General features: G+C 39.6%; 1 protein-coding gene across 1 annotated transcript in view; it reads left to right on the top strand.

Annotated features, from left to right (window-relative positions):
- Positions 1 to 494: 494 nt before the first annotated feature.
- Positions 495 to 22,273, top strand: part of CEP295 (centrosomal protein 295) — a 287,500-nt gene continuing 265,721 nt past the window's right edge. The window contains exons 1-5 of the mRNA XM_053708621.1: positions 495 to 566; positions 1,021 to 1,155; positions 4,513 to 4,713; positions 12,300 to 12,424; positions 16,890 to 16,983. Of these exons, the coding sequence (XP_053564596.1) occupies positions 1,048 to 1,155; positions 4,513 to 4,713; positions 12,300 to 12,424; positions 16,890 to 16,983 (528 nt within the window). The 5' untranslated portion in view covers positions 495 to 566; positions 1,021 to 1,047. The remainder of the gene's footprint in view (positions 567 to 1,020; positions 1,156 to 4,512; positions 4,714 to 12,299; positions 12,425 to 16,889; positions 16,984 to 22,273) is intronic.

Raw genomic sequence — 22,273 nt, 5'->3', positions numbered from 1 at the left:
ACCCTTTTATGGATAGGTAAACGGCCACAACACACTCTTAAAATATGATTTTCTAAAAGCTCATGGAAGAGTTATACGTTGAGAGTCTTCAATAAAACATTCAGAACTCATTACGGCATTCTAGTGAGTACATTTTTGCAAAATATTATTGCACAATCTTTTTACTTTTTCTTGAGGTACATGGGAGTATGTGTTGTGGCCATTTACCTGCTGAGGCTGACTCCGCCATACAATATCTACTTGACATATTGGTGTTGGAGAAGCCTAGGCTGGTAGTGACCCAAAGGGAAGTTTTTAATTCATTTTCTACTTTGTTTTATCTATATTGTTTTATACATTGGTCTTCTGTTAGGGCTCTAGAGACGCTTGTTGTTGGGGGGCCTGTGGCACCTTAATAACTGGGCCTGACTTTTGGCTTTATGAACACTGGGGCTAATACTATACCTTCCATACTTACTGGGACACAATGGCAACAGGAAGTCTCCCATTACTCTTCTAGGCTATACCTGGGAACTACAATTACCAGAATACCACAGTAAGAGGAGAGCTGTTCTGATTAAACAAAGGTATTTGTCTGCTGCCTGTTGTATGGTAAAACTTGCTTTGTGCTGTCAAATTAAATAATTCAGCAGAACACTGGGACTCCAGCAGACTGACACTGCTGCATCTCTGTGCTGTATGGGTCCCTGAAGTGTTAGTGTGCTGGGGGCCTGGTGATCTGCTGCATTGCTGTTATTTCTCTACAATTTAGGTCTTTGTATTGTGAATCTGCTGGGGATACAGCGATCTGCACCACTGGTGCAATTTTTCAAGCTGCATTTGCTGCTACTGAGACTTTACAGTTACAGAATTTATTTTTTAAGAAAGAAAATGACACAAATGATGTTGTAATATTGTAATGAATGTAATTTTAATAATGGTTATATATATATATATATATATATATATATATATATATATATATATATATATATATATATATATATATATATATATAGTTATATTTTTTTTTTTAAACAGTGTAAATGATACAAATTAGCTGAGAAGATGAAACGTAAAGTAGCAAAAGTAGGGACACTGAAGCTTAGTCCGAACGAGGAAGCTTTATTGTTGAAACAGGAACGTGAGAGAAGACGGAAACTACGTCTGCAACAGGTAAGGCAACATTACTAATTTATAGAAACATTTTTGTGCCTTTTTAATATAAAAAAAAATCTATATAATTATACCTCCCACACTGTGGTTGATTCAAGTATAATTTATAACTTAGTAGATAAGGTTAAAAAAAAATGTCCATTGAATTCAACCTATAAGACAAAGAAAATGTGGAAAGTCAAAGTAGGAAAAAAAAGTAGCAATCATAATATCCTTATCCATAAAATTGTAAGAGAGGACTTAATGTGGCATAAATGTGCATAAAGATAACTATCTGTGTCGCAGCATTTTATTATGACACTGTTACTTGCATGTGAAAAGGTTAAGCACTGTTAAAGGTCCATAAAATACAGTAGAATTACATGATAAATCTATAATAAAGGGAAAATGCGAAAATATTTAAATTACAAACAAGCAGTAGATTTCAAAATAATGTGACAGCTGTCAGTGGATCACAGAGTCATATATGTATGCACTTCACATGGGAGTTGGTGCCTCAAAGTTTAACAATAAAAAGATTGAACAATTTAATATCTTAAAATATTGGAAAGTTGTTTTAAAAGTGTATTCTCTGTCTAAATCGTGAGTTTTATTGTGACCTTAGTGTCCTTTTAAATTCAGGTCCAGAGCAGCAATGTGCTAGTAGGACAGTGATGGCGAACATGGGGACTTCAGATGTTTCAGATCTACATTTCCCATAATGCTCGACTGGACTTCAGAGTGCATAGGCATCATGGGAAATGTAGTTCTGAAACATCTGGAGTGCCAAGGTTTGCCATCACTTTACTAGGTAATTAACCACAAGATTATTCTGATATCCTTAAATACCCTCAATATAGCTAAACCTTAAAAAATACTCTAATTCCCTGTTAGTCAATACACAAAATTAAAATACACAAAATATAAGGTAGCGCTAAAAAAGCAATTTTAAAGGACCCACTTAATCTCACAAAAAACAACAATATCACAGAAGATACACTTTTTCTATTTTTATTTTTTCTCTTGGGACTAAGCAAAAAATTTTGCTTGAAATTTACAATCACATTTTTTTCTTTTCTAGAAATTTTTCTGTCTCCATATTTTCAAATTTTTAAGGATTTTTTTTAATATTTTTCAATTTTTTGTTTTAGAAGTAATTTTATTTTATTTTTTAACCACTTGGTCCATAGAATTATTAAATATAATTTTAGGAGTACATATTATACTTTATACTATATATTGTATATTTTAAATTACAATCTGTACCTCCAATAAGAGGCAATATATATACTAATTGAATAGTTAATAGAGATGCATCCGGATATAATCTTAATATAATAGTTTTTATTGATTTTTTGATGACATATAATTAATAGTACATTTTAATTTAAGTCCTGTTTTTTGACTTGTATTACTCATATAGAATAAGAAGATGTATATTGCAAATGTCACTTGTATAGACTCATACTGAAGATAAGAGTTACAACCCACATAGAGAAGTCTGTGTGTGTGTGTGTGTATATGTATATATATGTATGTATATATATATATATATATATATATATATATATATATATATATATATATATATATATATATATATATATATATATGTATGTATGTACTACCATATCGGTCATCTATATTGTACCTAAACAATTGGATTGTGATTTATTTGCATATAGATACCAAACGGTATATATAAAAATATCTAGTTATTTGTGTATCAACACATTTTCCAACAGCATCACTTTTAAATCCATAGTGGTTCCCTTAAAGGGACACTGAACCCAATTTTTTTTCTTTTGTGATTCAGATAGTGCATGACATTTTAAGCAACTTTTTAAATTTACTCCTAAATTTTTTCTTCATTCTCTTGGTATCTTTAATTGAAATGCAAGAATGTAAGTTTAGATGCCGGCCCATTTTTGGTGAACAACCTTGGTTGTCCTTGCTGATTGGTGGATAAATTCATCCACCAATAAAAAGTGCTGTTCAGATGTCTGAACCAAATATCTGCTGGTAAACTGTTACTTAAACTCCCAGATCCATTCTACTCCCATTTTCTACCAAACTCTGCAGCCATGGAAACGCTGCTTCTTTGAACTGCATGCACATGTCTCATGAAGTCAACTCTGGGAATTGTAGTTTCTCTCTACTAGACTGCTGGTCACAACTGACTGATTAAAGGGACAGTCAACACAAAAATTATTGTTTAAAAAGATAGATAATGCCTTTACTACCCATTTCCCCAGCTTTGCACAACTAACATGGTTATATTAATTACTTTATAACCTTTAAACCTCTAAATTTCTGTCTGTTTCTAAGTCACTAAAACAGCCCCATGATCGCAAGCTTTTTTTAATTAGCTTTTCACAACAAGTAAAGCTAGTTCATGTGAGCCATATAGATAACATTGTGCTCACGCCCGTGGGTTCTAACACAGCACTAATTGGCTTAAATGCAAGTTAATAGATAATAAATGAAGTCATGTGATCAGGGGCTGTCAGAAGAGGCTTACCTACAAGGTTATCACATAGATAAAAAGTGTATTAATATAACTTTGTTTTCTGTGAAAAACTGGGGAATGGTTAATAAAGGGATTATCTATCTTTTTAAACAATAACGTTTTTTTTAAGTTGACTGTCCCTTTTAATCTTGGAGGTGCTAGGTCATCAGTGTTTGGAGACAATGTTAGGGGCTTTAGGGCCCCAAGATCTAAGCACCATACCCAATTTTTTTTTAGGTTGCTAGTATCATGCAGACACCCTTGGAAATTGTGGCCTAATTTTAAAATAGATGACATTTTTTGTAAGATTTCACTAATAAGCACTTTTGTGTAAACCTGTACGTGTTTTGCTTTACCAATTTGCAATATGACTGTTTAAAGGGACAGTAAACGACATGAGACTTTAATATAAAATGTTTCTGTATTAAAACAACTTTGCAATATACTTTATTCTGTCCCCTTTCATGTATTTTTTTTTTTTAAATCTCAGATGTTGAAATGCACTCTACTTCTCAAGGGATAACCAAGATGCATATCTCCCCCTAATTGGCTGATAACGGCATTTTATACCAACATTATGGCCATGGGCTAGCCCTGTTGTCTACAGACTTAGGCTTGGTTTGGGTCCCCCAAATAAGGCAAATGGTGGGGGAAATTTGGCTATTGAAAAGCAATTGCAGCAAACAAGATGAGTTTTTTTAAAAACTATTATACTTGGCTGATATATTATATTATTTGATAGCAACTCAACTAAAGTCTCATGTAATTACAAGGTGTTTACTGTCCCTTTAAATCCACATTTGTGTATTTGAATATTTTTGTTATGACAATGTCTAAAGTATAGGTTTAACTAGATATTGTATCTTTAGGTCAGAGAGCAGGAAAAGGCTATAGCGCAGCAAATCCGTAATGATGTGAAAGATAGGCGGGAACACCAACTCCAGCAGTTGGCAGAAGAGCTACAAATGCAGTGGCAGGCAGCCCAGGTGGAAAAGCTCAGAGCTTTGGAAAAGGCCTATCTGTCAAGTCTGAATGCTATTGGCGAGGGACACCGTCAAGCTAAGGAGAATGTAAGTTGCCCCCCCAAAATAAATATTATGCTAAAGTAGTAATATAGAAAACATTTTTATAGGGTGTTCAAGCATGACCATAAAATTATCTTATTTTTTTCAAGCATTAGATTAACCCCTTCATGCCATTAGGATGTTCCATGACGTCCTAACAGCGTTGGATTTTAACGCCATTAGGACGGCATGGAACGTCCTACCATATATGGCGTCCTGCAGCTTCCCCCTTTGATGAAATTAAGAATCGGCCTGGAGGAGCGTTCCTAGCAGTGTAGGCAGTCCCCCATGATCCGGTACCAGCCTTGAAATCACGTGATCACATTGTCTATCCAGTGATTTAATTGTTACTAAGTGTTTACATCGGAAAGAAATACCGGCACGAAGGGGTTAAACAAATGGTTTTTTTTTTTTTCTGTCTTTGTTTGAACACATAATTAAAATTTGTTCTTTCTGCGTTGGCTCTCCTGAAAGGTCATGATTGTGAAACTGTGCACAAGCTACAAATCTTTATTTAAAAAAAAAAAAAAAAAAAATATGATCGCATAAATTGCTCTTATTTTAGTCGTTTCACAGATATGCTAAGCTAATGAAATGGAATACAGTGGAAGCTAGATTTGAACATGGCAACACCCATGATTAGAGAGAAGCGGGGAATAACCTCAATACCATGCTTGTATATGAATTTAGTGTTTTAAAGGGACAGTCTACCATAGAATTGTTATTGTTTTAAAAGATAGATAATCCCTTTATTACCCATTCCATAGTTTTGCATAACAAACACGGTTATATTAATATACTTTTTACCTCTGTGATTACCTTGTATCTAGAAACCTTCTTCCAGCCCCCTGATCACATGACTGTGACTGTTTATTATCTATTGTCTTGAATTTAGCATTGTTTTGTGCTAAATCTTAAATAACCCCCTGTGCCTGTACACACTGTTATTTATGTAGCCCACGTGTACTTTCTGTCTCTGTGTTGAAAAGAGATTTAAAAAGCATGTGATAAGAGGCAGCCCTCAAAGGCTTAGAAGTTAGCATATGAGCCTACTTATGTTTAGTTTAAACTAAGAATATCAAGAGAAAAAAGCAAATTTGATGCTAAAAGTAAATTGGAAAGTTGATTAAAATTAAAAGTTCTATCTGAATAATGAAAGTTTAATTTATACTAGACTGTCCCTTTTAAATGTGAAGTTCTTAAAGTGAAGGTACTTTTTTTTGCGTTGGAACACATCAAACCATTTGTTAATCCTTATATAAGATAATCGCTAACTTTTTTTTTTTTTTTCCCTATATATATCTATCTATATTTTGCAAATTATAAAGATTTATAATTCCATAGCGTTATCATTGACTCCTCCCAAACCCTGTTTCCTGCTTTTCTGTACTTTGACGTATAGAGCGGTCTCACCCACTCTATACGTCTCTCTAAAGCGCGTTTACTACATACCTCTACTGTGCATGCGCTAACCGGTGAACCCGTTCTGAATTGTGCATGCATTAAATGACTGGAAACATATTATATGTAACTAATAACCGTTCGCTTGTTAAAAGTTATTTTATGATCTCTCGGCAAAATTGTAACCGTCCGTATTGTAGACGTCTGTAGGAAGCCTAGAACGTATTATGTTAATTTCAACATAATAACATTATGCATTCGCGAATTGGGAGCGTGCATGGTTTCCGAGATGAGCAAAAAAATATATAGCGCATGATTGTAAAGGAGGCGGATGACGTTGCTTGACGGCCGCCTAATGGCCAGATTTTCAATAGGCTAATATAAAAACAGAAAAAAATAAAAATTTGGGTTGCATTTGCGGAGTCAAACTGAGTAAAAACAGGTATAACTTAATTTACACTCAGAATTTAAAAAATGGAATGAATGAAAGTCATATTAATTTTGAGGAAAGCATAATTTTCTGGATTGAGATGAAGGTAACTTTACCTTCACTTTACAAGGTAGTCTTAAAGGGACATTAAACTGTTGGGTAAAAATACAGTAGCATTGTTATGACTCACCATGCTATTGATTTTCCTCCTGTGACTGCAGCTTTCTTCAAAGCTATTCTCTTATTTTAACCCTTCAAAAGTGCTGGTTAGTGAAGTTCTGCGTCTACACTCTGGGTGCCATCACCTTGGAATGTAAGTAGTTTTGTACCCCGTGACAAAAGTATGGCAGATTCACAGAACAGTTACATTGTTGTCTTCTTGACAAGCCGTATCATGTCCTTAAGTGTGCACAATACAGAGCGGGAGCTGTATGTTTTTAGAGGCTGCATTTCTCTATATCATTCCTGAGGGCTTTTTCATATTTGTTTAACATTTTTGTTTTAAAAAAAAGTTGCACAAATGTAACTCGTCTTGTGTGAACTCCTCCCTAGTGGATGATACAGCTGTCAAAAAGCTGGCAATATCACTGATTTGTGCACAGTATGCAACAAAACGTGTATACCAAGATGGCACACACAACGTCATTCAATTACTAGTGGGAATATCACTCCTGGCCAGCAGGAGGAGGCAAAGAGCACCACAGCAAAGCTGTTAAGTGTCACTCCCCTACCCATAATCCCCAGTCATTCTCTTTTTGCCCAGTCATTCTCTTTTTGCCCAGTCATTCTCTTTTTGCCCAGTCATTCTCTATGCCTCTGTCTATGGAGATGAAGTTTGGTTCCTGAGGATATTATTCCTTTTTCGGGTACTTTTCCCTGCAAGCAAGGATTAGGGTTTAGCTGAGGCCACACGTCAGTAGAGTAGTGGTTGCTTTTAAGCAGTAAGGAAGTTGTGAGGTAGTCCTTGCTTTCTTTCCTAACACATTGCTGCCAATGGTACAGAAAGCCAGAGTTGGTTACTCTGTTCTTTCTTTTTCTACAGGTCTCTGTAAGGAAGAATGCCATATGCAGTAGATGGGGACATTTTTAAAATCCTTTATTATTGATTTATTATTTTAAGTAATTTTTGCATAATGGTAAGCGGCCGTGGTATTAAAAATTCTTAAAGTGACAGTGTATTTGAAACATTTCTACAATTTAGGGAATTTTTTATTTAGTATTATAAACATGGACCAAGACACATTGTTTTTGCCTATGCAATTCTGTGTTGCATGGTTAGCTAGAACACTTCAATTTAAAGATAAATTGTTGCCCTCTGAGCCCAATGTCTCTCAGGATGATGCTGTTCAGGCAATGCCACAGCTTTCTCCTCAAACGTCCCAAGCCTCTATGGCGTCACATACAGTGCCCTGCAGTTCCTCTCAGCCTCCTGGAGGAGTTTATTTGCCTGCAGATTTTGCTGCACAGGTATCTTCTGCGGCATTAACTTCTTTTCCTATGCTGGGAAAACGCAAGAGGAAAATTATACATTCAGATAGTAAGGTTTCTGTTCCACCTACTGCTATGCAGGTTGCCCTCCCTCATAAGTCTGAGGAGGATATGTTGGTAGCCTCTGAGGGTCAGGGCAAAATAAATAGGTTTTTTTTTTTTTATCAGAAAACCTGTGAAATCCTTTTTTGCAATAAGAAAGAGCCGGTCATCTGAAATATATGCTTTGAGTATATACATGCCTTATATGGTGTCTTTATTTGATATCACAGCACAAGCCTTCTACTCTGCAATAGGAGTGCACCTCTACAGATGAAAACCGGCAAGGAATAAGAAGTATACAGTGATTAATCGATTTATATAGTGAACCGGTGCCTCCATTTGGCACACCCTATCTATCTACACAGACTTCAGGAGAGACTGTGGGACGGCTGCGGTTCTGATATCTTGAGGGAAGTATCAAACCATATTGTACACTGCTTTGTATGTTCATCAAGGTCTTCAATGGCAACCTGCAGTTTGTATTGCCATTGTAGCAAGTGCTGCATCTTATTGGTGCATTGCCTTGTCTGAATCAAATTTTAGTAGAAACTCTTTTTGGAGGAGATCCAAGATAGTATTCAGGCTCTCAAACTAGCCAATTCCTTTATTTCTAATGCTAACATGCAAGTTATTAGAGTGGGAGCCAAGATGTCTGGCTCCACTGTCTTTGCCCGCAGGGCTTTGTGGCTAAAATCTTGGTCATCTGATGTTACATCCAAGTCCAAGCTTCTGGCGCTTCCTTACAAGGGTAAGACCTTGTTTGGACCTGGTCTGGCAGAAATTATTTCTGATATTACGGTTGTAAAAGGGTCTTTTCTTCCACAAGAGAAGAACAGACCTAAAGAGGATGTCAAAGTAATTTTCGTTCCTTTTTTTAGCTTCAAAGGTCAAAAGTCTTCCTCTTCCACGCAGGAACAGTCCAAGTCTTCTTGGAAGACCAATCAATCTTGGAATAAGGGGAAGCAACCAATGAAACACTCGGCTGTCTAAGTCAGCATGAGGGGTCAGCCCCGATCCGGGATCGGATCAAGTGGGGGGTAGACCTTCCCTGTTTTGTCAAGCATGGATACAAGATGTCCCAGATCCTTGGGCTGTGGACACAGTATCTCAGGGTTACCAAATAGAATTCAAAACTTTCCCTCCTAGGGGCAGATTTCTCCTCTCAAGATTATCTGCAGACCAGGTAAAAAGTCATTCTTGAACTGCATTCGGGGCCTTTCCTCCCTGGGAGTAATTGTTCCAGTAAGAGAACAGGTTCTAGGATTCTATTCAAATCTGTTTGTGGGTTCCCAAAAAAGAGGGAACCTTTCGACCCATTTTAGACCTAAAGAGTCTCAACAAAGTTTCTCAGGGTACCGTCCTTCAAAATGGAAACTATTCGTTCCATTCTTCCTTTGGTGCAAGAGGGTCAGTTCATGACGACCATAGACCTGAAGGATGTGTATCTTCATGTTCCCATCCACAGGGATCATCACAAGTTTCTGCGATTCGCCTTTCTAGACAAACACTTTCAGTTTGTGGCTCTTCCGTTTGGCCTTGCCACAGCTCCCAGAATTTTCACAAAGGTTCTGGGGTCTTTCTTGGCAGTGATTAGGTCTCGGAATTGCAGTGGCGCCCTACCTGGACGAAATATTGGTTCAGGCGCCATCTTTTCAACAAGCAAACTCTCATACAGAGATCTTGTTGTTTTTTCTACACTTCCACGGATGGAAAGTGAATCTGGAAAAGAGTTCCCTTGTTCCAGCTACAAGGGTGGTTTTCTTAGGGACCATAATAGATTCCCTATCTATGACAATATTTCTGACAGAGGTCAGAACATCCAAAATTCTTGCCTCTCCCTGCAGTCTGTTCGGCCATCAGTGGCTCAATGTATGGAGGTAATTGGTCAGATGGTCTCTTCCATGGACATCATTCCCTTTTGCTCAGTTCCATTTGAGAGCTCTGCAATTATGCATGCTCAGACAATGGAACGGAGACCATTCGGATCTGTATCAGAGGATAGATCTAGACCAGTCGACAAACTCTCTCCTGTGGTGGTTTGCTGAGGACCATCTGTCGCAGGGCTCATGCTTCCGGAGACCTTCCTGGGTGATTGTGACCATGGACGCCAGCCGGCGACTCGTTAAAGGCGCAGGGACTATGGACTCTGGAGGAGTCTGCTCTCCCAATAAACATCTTGGAGTTGAGAGCGATTTACAATGCTCTGATTTCTTGGCCTCAATTGTCTTTTTATCCCGGTTTATCAGGTTTCAGTCGTACAACATCACCTCAGTGGCTTACATCAACCACCAAGGAGGAACTTGAAGTTCCTTAGCCATGAAGGAGGTGGCACGGATTATTCAGTGGGCGGAAGCTCACAATTGTCTTGTCATCCACATTCCGGGAGTGAACAACTGGGAAGCGGATTTCCTGAGCAGACAGACATTTCATCCCGGGGAGTGGGCTCTCCATCCGGAGGTGTTCTCCAGGTTAACCCTCAAATGAGGGGTGCCGGAGTTGGATCTGATGGCGTCTCGGCAGAACGCCAAGCTTCCAAGGTACGGCTTAAAGTTAAGAGATCCTCAGGCTAATAGATGCTCTGGCGGTTCCTCAGGATTTTGGTCTGCATACCGGTTTCCTTCGTTTGCGCTTCTTCCACGAGTTATTGCTCATATCAAACAGGAGAGAGCATCAGTAATTCTAATAGCTCCTGCATGGCCTCGCAGGGTCTGGTATGCAGACCTAGTGAAGATGTAATCTTGGCCGCCTTGGAGGTTGCCTCTGAGGAAGGAACTTCTAACTCAGGGTCCATTCCGCCATCCAAATCTTGTTTCTCTGAAGCTGACTGCTTGGAGATTGACCACTTAGTTCTGTCTAAGCGTGGATTTTCTGAGTCGGCCATTAAGACCATGATCCATGCTTGCAAGCCTGTTACCCGAAAAATGTACCATAAGGTATGGCGTAAATACCTTTTTATTGGTGTGAATCTAAAGGCTACTCTTGTAATAGGGTCAGAATTCCTAGAATTTTGTCTTTTCTCTAGGAAGGTCTTGAGCAAGGGTTGTCAGTCAGTTCTCTGAAAGGTCAGATTTCTGCATTATCTATTTTGTTACACAATCGTCTTGCGGATGTGCCAGATGTTCATTCTTTTTGTCAGGCCCTTGTCAGAATCAGGCCTGTGTTTAAACCTGTTGCTCCTCCTTGGAGCCTTAAAGGGACACTGAACCCAAAATTTTTCATTTGTAATTCAGAAAGAGCATGCAACTTTCTAATTTACTCCTATTATCGATTTTCTTCGTTCTCTTGCTATCATTATTTGAAAAAGAAGGCATCTAAGCTTTTTTTTGTTTCAGTACTCTGGACAGCACTTTTTTTATTGGTGGATGAATTTATCCACCAATCAGCAAGGACAACCCAGGTTGTTCACCAAAAATGGGCCGGCATCTAAACTTACATTCTTGCATTTCAAATAACGATACCAAGATAAAGAAGAAAATTTAATAGGAGTAAATTCGAAATTTGCTTAAAATTTCATGCTCAATCTGAATCACAAAATTAAATTTTTGGGTACAGTGTCCCTTTAATCTTGTTAAAGTTTTGCAGCAGGCTCCGTTTGAGCCAATGCATTCTATAGATATTAAGTTGCTATCTTGGAAGGTTTTGTTTCTTATCGCTTCTGCTCAGAGAGTTTGGGAACTCTCGGCTTTGCAGTGTGATTCGCTTTACCTTATCTTTCATGCGGAGAAGGCGGTTCTTCATACTAAATTGTGGTCTTGGATAGAAATATTAATCAGGAAGTTGTTGTTCCTTCTCTCTGTCCCAATCTATCTTCTCATAAAGAACGTCTGTTGCACTTTTTTGGTTCAGCACATGAGTAGCGCTTGCTGATTGGTGTCTAAATGTAGCCACCAATCTGCAAACACTACCAAGGTGCTAAACCAAAAATGGGCTGGCTCCTAAGCTTACATTCTTGCTCTTTCAAATAAAGATACCAAGAGAACAAAGAAAATTTGATAATAGGAGTAAATTAGAAACTTTGCTTTAAATTGCATGCTGTATCTGAATTGTGAAAGTGGAATTTTGACTATCCCTTGATATTGTTTGGATTATATTTTCAGTCTTTACAACCAACCTCTTTGTTCTACCTTTTTAGTATCACTGCTGTATAATTTATTTAAAACTCATTTCCTAAACACCAAGCAAATTTGGTATTGTCCTAAAAATAATTTTATGCACATTTAATTTCTTCTAGGAGCCAGATTTACAGGCCATTCAAAGACAAATGGCTGAAAACAAAGAAAAAGCAGATGTGAGGCACAGAGAGGCTCTTAAAGAATTAAAGCAACACAAAGAAAAGCACCTGAAGGCGCAGACATGGTAATTGTGTTATCGGGATCCATTACTTGTAACATAAGAACTACCTGGCTAGTTCAGTTATACTGTTTAGCTTTATACTATATGCAATAAAACCAACATCACAAAGTGGAGATCAGGGGTCACAGAACTGAAATAAAATCAGAGATCAGTGCAACACTACAGGTGGCTCTTCCTTTCATTAGAATAATGCTAACCCCACGTGCTGAGCTCGCACTGTCCTCTTGGCATTTGCTCTGTTGCACTTTAACCTGAACCATTCATTCATGATATCAAATACGCCTTAAAGCGAACATAGCTGAACACATCAGGTGAGCCAATGACAAGATGAGGATCACCAGCTAGTGATCAGTAGGGCATTGCTGCTCCTATGCCTATCTATGCTTTTTAACCAAAGATACCAAGAGAATGAAGTAAATTTGATAATAGAAGTAAATTTAAACATTTCTTTGAAAGGTGTTCTATATAGGAATCATGATTTTTCTTTTGACTTTAACGTCCCTTTAACTCATTTGATATCAGACGCACACTCTAGACTGTACATGCTGAACACTGTTATAATCTACGCAAGTTTTATTTTGACTTTTACGTCCCTTTAACTCTTAAAATTGCCATTCCTTTGTGATAATCAGATGCACTCTGTAGACTGCGTGTCGAATACTGTTATAGTCTGTCACAAGCATTGTTTGATCAAAGCAGTCCTCGTAAACTGTCCTCAGCAGAAGAGATGACGTATTTTTATATTTTTTAGGGCTGTCTAGGCTACCACATAAACCTTTAATTCTTTGCATTTATTTAGTATTTAAATAACTTATTTAAAAAAAAAAAAATGAACCTGTATATTATTATTATTATTATTATTATTATTATTATTATTAATAATAATAATAATATGCCGTCCTTGTCGAATAGTTTTAAAGCGTACACATAAATCTGAGTGTACCATGTGACTTAGGGTTAAGCCTATGGGGGCCGATTAATTAAGCCGTCAACCAGCTTATTCCGCGAGAGCCTTAAGGCTAGCCGGAATCGGGAATTAAGAAGCAGCGGTCATAAGACCGCTGCTCCTTAACTTGTCCGCCACCTCTGAGGCAACGGACAGGAATAAGCCCAATCGGATACAATCTGGTTGACACCCCCTGCTAACGGATGATAGGCTGCGAATGTGCAGAGGGCGGCATTGCACGAGCATTTCACTGAAATGCTTGTGTAATGATAAATGCCGACAGCGTATGCTGTTGGTATTTATCGATGTGCAGCGGACATGATTCGCTACAGCGGCTCATGTCTGTCCACACATTGATAAATCTATCCCTATGTCTGGTCAATTTTACTTTTTAATGCAGATTTGTTGCTTATTTGATGCTTTGGGAAAAGGGTTGATAAGAAATTAAAGCAGACATGTTTCTCATTTTTATATATCTAGGTAATGCCTGCAGATCATTTTAAACATACTGTATTTGCTTGTCCAGTCAATATGGACACATTTGACAAATGTATAGCAAGCTTCGGAGCCAACCAGAAAATTGAGAAGCTAGTGAGTAAAGACAAGACATCTAATCCATAGCTCGACAAACCCAGGAGTCAGGGAGCCACTGGCTCCTAGAATTTCCCCCCTGGCTCCTAACTTTTTTGGATTATTTTTCATATCTATATACAAATAGCAAAGGAAAGCTCCTAAATTTGTCTGGCTTCTAAATACGTTAAACAAATGTGTCTACCCGTTATCTAATCATTAATAAGTGAATATACAGATAGCAATATAACCTGCCACCATCGGTGTACATATATGTGTGTAGCAGATAGTGTTGCCTTTTTACCTTGCTTACATTCATGTTCTGTACTTTATACATTTATATTCCTGTAGCTTAAAGTGACACGTTCACCTGTGATCCAGCCAGTTATGTAGCATCATTATTTATTTTGTGTGCTTTTTTGAAGGCATGTTAAAGTCAAAACCAAGCTGTCAAGTTTCAGATCGAGCATACAATTTTAAATTGTATTGGAGCAAGATGAGCACATCTGTTGATCCAATGACAAGACATATGTGTGCAGCCACCAATCGCCAGCTAGCTCCCAGTAGTGCATTGCTGCTCCTTTGTCTACCTGTGTATTCTTTTCAACAAAGGAAACCAAGAGAGCAAGCAAACTTGATCATATAAGTAAACTGGAAAGTTGTTTAAAATGTCATACTCTATCGGAATCATGAAAGTTTCCTTTTGACTGTCACTTGAAAATAGAATGTCTGTCTGTTTTTAGTAGCTAAATGCCTTTTGTCATATAGAGCGTCTTATGAATGGATGTTTACACCCCTTGCCAGGAACATTCTTTCATTTGCTGAACAGTGCATTAAGAGATGCAATAAAGTTTAAAATGTATTTCACCAAACGAGGAACACCAGAGCAAGGGGTCATATCTCATGAAGGGCAGCAACTCTGGAGTAATTTGTGGGAGCACAGAAAGGATGGTTTATGCATGATATAAACTTTCATAAGAGTTGGGAAATGGGAAAGACGAACACTGGGCAACTTCAAGAATGCCTGTAATACTCATAAGGCTATCCTATGAACTAATTAAAGGGACACAAAACCCATAATTTATTTCAGTCTCATGAGCTTGTGCATGTATGCTGCATATATGGCAGCAGCTTAAAGGGACACAACCAACAATTTTTTTCTTTCGTTATTCAGATAGAGCATGCCACTTTCTAATTTACTCTTATTAAATTTACTTCATTCTCGTGGTATCTTTATTTGAAAAGCTATGTAAAAATTCAGCAGTAATCCATCTTCCAGTGCCAGTGTGAGAGCCAAGCCCATTTGAAAGGGTGTTCTTACAAGAGTTTTAAATACATAGAACTTCAGCTGCTTGTATGAGTTTATTGTCCCTCTAATATTAAGCCTTTCATGAATAAATATACAAAACACGGGAGGAGACTTCCACAACTTGAAAAACCCAGACCGGCTCCAAAGAAATAGTAAAAGGGGAATCTTTATTGAATATTTAAAAACATTGAACACACCAGTTGTGTAACGTACCAAACAGCTACTGTCTTGTTAAAAGAGCTAAAGGCTACAACCTCGGCCCGATGCCGTCACTGACACGTTTCAGGTGTTACCCGTAGTCATAGTTACCGTCATGGGGTCTATCACTATCTTAAATAGGTATAGACTGCACTCTCAGACTGTACTGGGTACACATTATATGACCCTGCAACATGCACAGTCCTGGGTGCTCAATAGCACTCTCAGGTAGCTGCACTGTTCCCAGAGTCCCAGGCAGTTAACCCCACACAGGTCTGGGTGCAAGGCCCAGAGAGAAAATTACAAAACTAATTAATACAGCACACAGAGGAAGTTCAGCACTCACTTGCAAGCTCTCAGCTAAGATTAAAAGCAAAAATGGAAGAGTTAGTTACCTCATCTGGCCAAAAGGGACAAGCCCAGGTACCATGTCAAGGTCTCTCCCAAAACCTTGGTCCCTAAACCAGCCAAACAATGCAAGCTCTCAATCAAACTGGGAACAAGTCAATGGTGCACAAGCTTATATAATCACCCTAGGCATATACAAAACACAGAAGGGGACTGCACTCTCAGACTGGACTGGGTATACATCCTATGACCCTGCAACATGCACAGCCCTGGGTGCTTAATAGCACTCTCGGGCAGCTGCAATGTCCCCAGAGTTCCATGTAGTTAACCCCAGACAGGTCTGGGTGCAAGGCCCAGAGGGAAAATTTGGCCAGATGCTGTATCTAACTCTTCCATTTTTGCTTTTAATCTTAGTTTAGAGCTTGCAAGTCAGTGCTGGACTTCTTCTGTGTGCTGTATTAATTTGTTTTGTAATTTTCCCTATGGGCCTTGCACCCAGACATGTCTGGGGTTAACTGCCTGGGACTTTGGGCACAGTGCAGCTCTGGAGACCGTGCAGCTGCCTGTGCACCCTTGACTTGTTTCCAGTTTGATTGAGAGCTTGCATTGTATGGCTGCATTAGGGACCCAGGTTTTGGGCAAGACCTTGATGTGGTACCTGGGCTTGTTCCATTTGGCCAGATGCGGTAACTAACTCTTCCTGTTTTGTTTTTAATCTTAGCTGAGAGCTTGCAAGTGAGTGCTGAACTTCCTCTGTGTGCTATATACTGTGAATGTACTGTATATGTGTGTGTGATATATATATATATTTATTTCTCCAAGTGTCTATTTTTAAATTTTAAGTTGACTCTGTTCAGTAAACTAAAATGTTTTTATTCTTTAAACATGGCTACTAGAGGCAATCGGACGCCAAATCTGAATTGCTAAAACCAGAATCTTTCAAAATACCAGCAATGAATAGAGGGTCCAAAGTTATCCCCATGATCATCTTTGTAGCATATTTTTTTTTATTATAAAGCAGGTTGCATTTTTATAATACTTATTTATTCTTGGATAGAAATGCAGTGTTGTAAATATAACTTTTTCTTCTTATTCAGGCAGATTAAAGCTCGTAAGAAAGCACTTACTATCGAAAAGGAGCGTGCTGCAAAAATCGCAAGCCTTCCTCCGCCACCGCCTGATCCACTTGAGGTGAGCACACAGCATGTCTTATATTAAATTAACAGTAAAGATGACTGTATACAGTTGCTGAGTTTGTTGAAAGCATGGTCAGAAATTGAGTGAAGAGCGTTATTGATTCTATGAGGCCTGTTTACCAAATGTCTATCGGACCTGATCCGACAGTGCGGATCCGGTCCAACAGACATCGCTGAATGCGGAGAGCAATGCGCTCTCCGTATTCAGCATTGCACCAGCAGCTCACAAGAGCTGCTGGTGCCACGCAGCCCACTGCAGACTTGCGGCCAATCGGCCGCCAGCAGGGGGTGTCAATCAACCCGATCGTACTTGATCGGGTTGAATTCTGGCGATTCCTATCCGCCTGCTCAGAGCAGGCGGACAGGGTTATGGAGCAGCGGTCTTTGTGACCGCTGCTTCATAACTTGTGTTTCTGGCAAGCCTGTAGGCTCGCCAGACACACGGGCCATCAAGCTCCATCCGGAGCTTGATAGGCCCCTAAGTCTGTGTAAACTAATTTAAATATTAAGATATCGCCTCAATAAACTTGACCTGAAAAACTTAAATAAATTAATTTTAAAATGTGTCAGATTCAGATTAAAAAATGTATGTTTTATTCATTTTCATGTGTATTAGAAAACTGTTTCAAGGGTCTTAATGAAGCTTTTATCAAGAATTGAAAACAGCATTCTTCAAAATGCCATATAAATCTGTATCACTTATAAATTCTATCAGGGGAGGAAGTAAACTGCAGTAATCTTTCCCTCTTTGGATGATTACTCTTAAAGGTGCACGAAACCTAACATTTTATTCATGAAAAAGCATACAGTTTTAAAAAATAAGTTTTCAGCTTACTTGCATTATCAAATGTGCTTAATATTTTCTCCAACATTGGTGTGTCCGGTCCACGGCGTCATCCTTACTTGTGGGAATATCTCTTCCCCAACAGGAAATGGCAAAGAGTCCCAGCAAAGCTGGCCATATAGTCCCTCCTAGGCTCCGCCCACCCCAGTCATTCTCTTTGCCGTTGCACAGGCAACATCTCCACGGAGATGGTTAAGAGTATGTGGTGTTTAGTTGTAGTTTTTTATTCTACTATCAAGAGTTTGTTATTTTAAAATAGTGCTGGTATGTACTATTTACTCTGAAACAGAAAGAGATGAAGAATTCTGTTTGTGAGCGGAAGATGATTTTAGCAGATAGTAACTAAAATCCTTTGCTGTTTCCACATAGGACTGTTGAGATGAAGTAACTTCAGTTGGGGGAAACAGTTAGCAGACTTTTCTGCTTAAGGTATGACTAGCCATATTTCTAACAAGACTGTGTAATGCTGGAAGGCTGTCATTTCCCCTCATGGGGACCGGTAAGCCATTTTCTCAAACAGAATAAAGGGCTTAATATGGGCTATAAAACTGGTAGACACTTTTATGGGCAAAATCGATTGCTTTTTTTGGGCATTTTATACATGTTTATGCTGGTATTTCACACTTATAAACTTGGGGAACGTTTTTTAACGTCAGGCACTATGTTAGACACCTTTTCCAGTCAGGGAGGGCCTTCCCAGTTGTAGGCTGAGCCTCATTTTCGCGCCATTACTGCGCAGTTGTTTTTGAGAGCAAGACATGCAGATGCATGTGTGAGGATCTGAAAGTAGCTGGAAAAGTTTCTAGAAGGCGTCACTTGGTATCGTATTCCCCTCTGGGCTTGGTTAGGTCACAGCAAAAGCTATAGCTGGGACTGTATAGGGGTTAAATTTGTAAACGGCTCCGGTTCCGTTATTTTAAGGGTTAAAGCTCTGAAAATTGGTGTGCAATACTCTTAATGCTTTAAGACACTGTGGTGGTAATTTTTGAACAATTCCTTCATACTTTTTCAGTAATAAAGTGTTTTCTGTTTAAAATTTAAAGAGACAGTAACGGTTTTGTTTTAAACGGTTTTTGTGCTTTATTGACAAGTTTAAGCCTTTTTAACATGTCTGTGCCTTCGGATAAGCTATGTTCTATATGTATGAAAGCCAATGTGTCTCCCCATTTAAATTTGTGTGATAATTGTGCCATAGCGTCCAAACAAAGTAAGGACAGTACTGCCACAGATAATGAAATTGCCCAAGATGATTCCTCAGATGAGGGGAGTAAACATGATACTACATTATCTCCTACTGTGTCTACACCAGTTTTGCCCACGCAGGAGGCCCCTAGTACATCTAGCGCGCCAATGCTTATTACCATGCAACAATTGACGGCTGTAATGGATAACTCCATAGCAAATATTTTATCCAAAATGCCTATATATCAGAGAAAGCGCAATTGCTCTGTTTTAAACACTGAAGAGCAGGAGGGCGCTGATGATAATTGTTCTGTCATACCCTCACACCAATCTGAAGGGGCCATGAGGGAGGTTTTGTCAGATGGGGAAATTTCAGATTCAGGAAAAATTTCTCAACAAGCTGAACCTGATGTTGTGACATTTAAATTTAAATTAGAACATCTCCGCGCACTGCTTAAGGAGGTGTTATCTACTCTGGATGATTGTGACAACTTGGTCATTCCAGAGAAATTATGCAAGATGGACAAGTTCCTAGAGGTTCCGGTGCACCCCGACGCTTTTCCTATACCCAAGCGGGTGGCGGACATAGTGAATAAGGAGTGGGAAAAGCCCGGCATACCTTTTTGTCCCCCCCCCCATATTTAAGAAATTATTTCCTATGGTCGACCCCATAAAGGACTTATGGCAGACGGTCCCTAAGGTCGAGGGGGCAGTTTCTACTCTAAACAAGCGCACTACTATTCCTATCGAGGATAGTTGTGCTTTCAAAGATCCTATGGATAAAAAATTGGAGGGTTTGCTTAAAAAGATTTTTGTACAGCAAGGTTACCTTCTACAACCCATTTCGTGCATTGTTCCTGTCACTACAGCAGCGTGGTTCTGGTTCGAGGAACTAGAAAAGTCGCTCAGTAGAGCGACTCCATATGAGGAGGTTATGGACAGAGTTCACGCACTTAAGTTGGCTAACTCTTTTATTTTAGATGCCGCTTTGCAATTAGCTAGATTAGCGGTGAAAAATTCAGGGTTTGCAATCGTGGCGCGCAGAGCGCTTTGGCTAAAGTCTTGGTCAGCGGATGTGGCATCCAAGACAAAATTGCTTAACATCCCTTTCAAAGGTAAAACTTTATTTGGACCAGAATTGAAAGAGATTATCTCAGACATCACTGGGGGAAAGGGCCACGCCCTTCCACAAGATAGGCCTTTCAAGGCCAAGAATAAGTTTAATTTTCGTTCCTTTCGCAATTTCAGGAACGGACCGGCCTCTAATTCTGCATCCTCTAAGCAAGAGGGTAATGCCTCACAACCCAAACCAGCCTGGAAACCGATGCAAGGCTGGAACAAGGGTAAGCAGGCCAAGAAGCCTGCTGCTGCTAACAAAACAGCATGAAGGAGTAGCCCCCGATCCGGGACCGGATCTAGTAGGGGGCAGACTCTCTCTCTTTGCTCAGGCTTGGGCAAGAGATGTTCAGGATCCCTGGGCACTAGAAATAGTTTCTCAGGGTTATCTTCTGGAATTCAGGGAACTACCCCCAAGGGGAAGGTTCCACATGTCTCGCTTATCCTTAAACCAAATAAAGAGACAGGCGTTCTTACATTGTGTAGAAGACCTGTTAAAGATGGGAGTGATACACCCAGTTCCAATAAAGGAACAAGCAATGGGATTTTATTCAAATCTTTTCGTAGTTCCCAAAAAAGAGGGAACTTTCAGACCAATTTTGGATTTGAAGATTCTAAACAAATTTCTCAGGGTACCATCGTTCAAGATGGAAACCATTCGAACGATTCTACCCACTATCCAGGAAGGTCAATTTATGACTACTGTGGATCTAAAGGATGCGTACCTACATATTCCTATCCACAAAGTACATCATCAGTTCCTAAGGTTCGCTTTTCTGGACAAACATTACCAGTTTGTGGCCCTCCCATTCGGGTTAGCCACTGCTCCAAGGATTTTCACAAAGGTACTAGTGTCCCTTCTAGCGGTTCTAAGACCGAGGGGCATTGCAGTAGTACCTTACTTGGACGACATTCTAATACAAGCGTCGTCCCTGTCAAAAGCAAAGGCTCATACAGACATCGTTCTGGCCTTTCTCAGATCACACGGATGGAAGGTGAACATAGAAAAAAGTTCTCTGTCTCCGTCAACAAGAGTTCCCTTCTTGGGAACAATAATAGATTCCTTAGAAATGAGGATTTTTCTGACAGAGGTCAGAAAGTCAAAACTTCTAAGCACTTGTCAAGTTCTTCATTCTGTTCCACGTCCTTCCATAGCGCAGTGCATGGAAGTAGTAGGGTTGATGGTTGCAGCAATGGACATAGTTCCTTTTGCACGAATTCATCTAAGACCATTACAACTATGCATGCTCAAACAGTGGAATGGGAACTATACAGACTTGTCTCCAATGATTCAAGTAGATCAGAAGACCAGAGATTCACTCCGTTGGTAGCTGACCCTGGACCATCTATCCCAGGGAATGAGCTTCCGCAGACCAGAGTGGGTCATTGTCACGACCGACGCCAGTCTAGTGGGCTGGGGCGCGGTCTGGGAATCCCTGAAAGCTCAGGGACTATGGTCTCGGGAAGAGTCTCTTCTCCCGATAAACATTCTGGAACTAAGAGCGATCTTCAATGCTCTCAGGGCTTGGCCTCAGCTAGCAAAGGCCAGATTCATAAGATTCCAATCAGACAACATGACGGCCGTTGCGTATATCAATCATCAGGGGGGAACAAGGAGTTCCCTGGCGATGAAGGAAGTGACCAAAATAATTCAATGGGCGGAGGATCACTCCTGCCACCGATCTGCGATCCACATCCCAGGTGTGGAAAACTGGGAAGCGGATTATCTGAGTCGTCAGACATTCCATCCGGGGGAGTGGGAACTCCACCCGGAGATCTTTGCCCAACTAACTCAATTATGGGGCATTCCAGACATGGATCTGATGGCGTCTCGTCAGAATTTCAAGGTTCCTTGCTACGGGTCCAGATCCAGGGATCCCAAGGCGACTCTAGTAGATGCACTCGTAGCACCTTGGACCTTCAACCTAGCTTATGTATTTCCACCGTTTCCTCTCATTCCCAGGCTGGTAGCCAGGATCAAACAGGAGAGGGCCTCTGTGATCTTGATAGCTCCTGCGTGGCCACGCAGGACTTGGTATGCAGACCTGGTGAATATGTCATCGGTTCCACCATGGAAGCTACCTTTGAGACAGGACCTTCTTGTTCAGGGTCCGCTCGAACATCCAAATCTGGTCTCCCTCCA

The sequence above is a fragment of the Bombina bombina genome, chromosome 3 (genome assembly GCF_027579735.1).
Source record: "Bombina bombina isolate aBomBom1 chromosome 3, aBomBom1.pri, whole genome shotgun sequence".
NCBI classification, from domain to species: domain Eukaryota; kingdom Metazoa; phylum Chordata; class Amphibia; order Anura; family Bombinatoridae; genus Bombina; species Bombina bombina.
The sequence above is the reverse complement of the archived record's forward strand: the minus strand, read 5'-3'. Positions and strand labels throughout refer to the sequence as shown.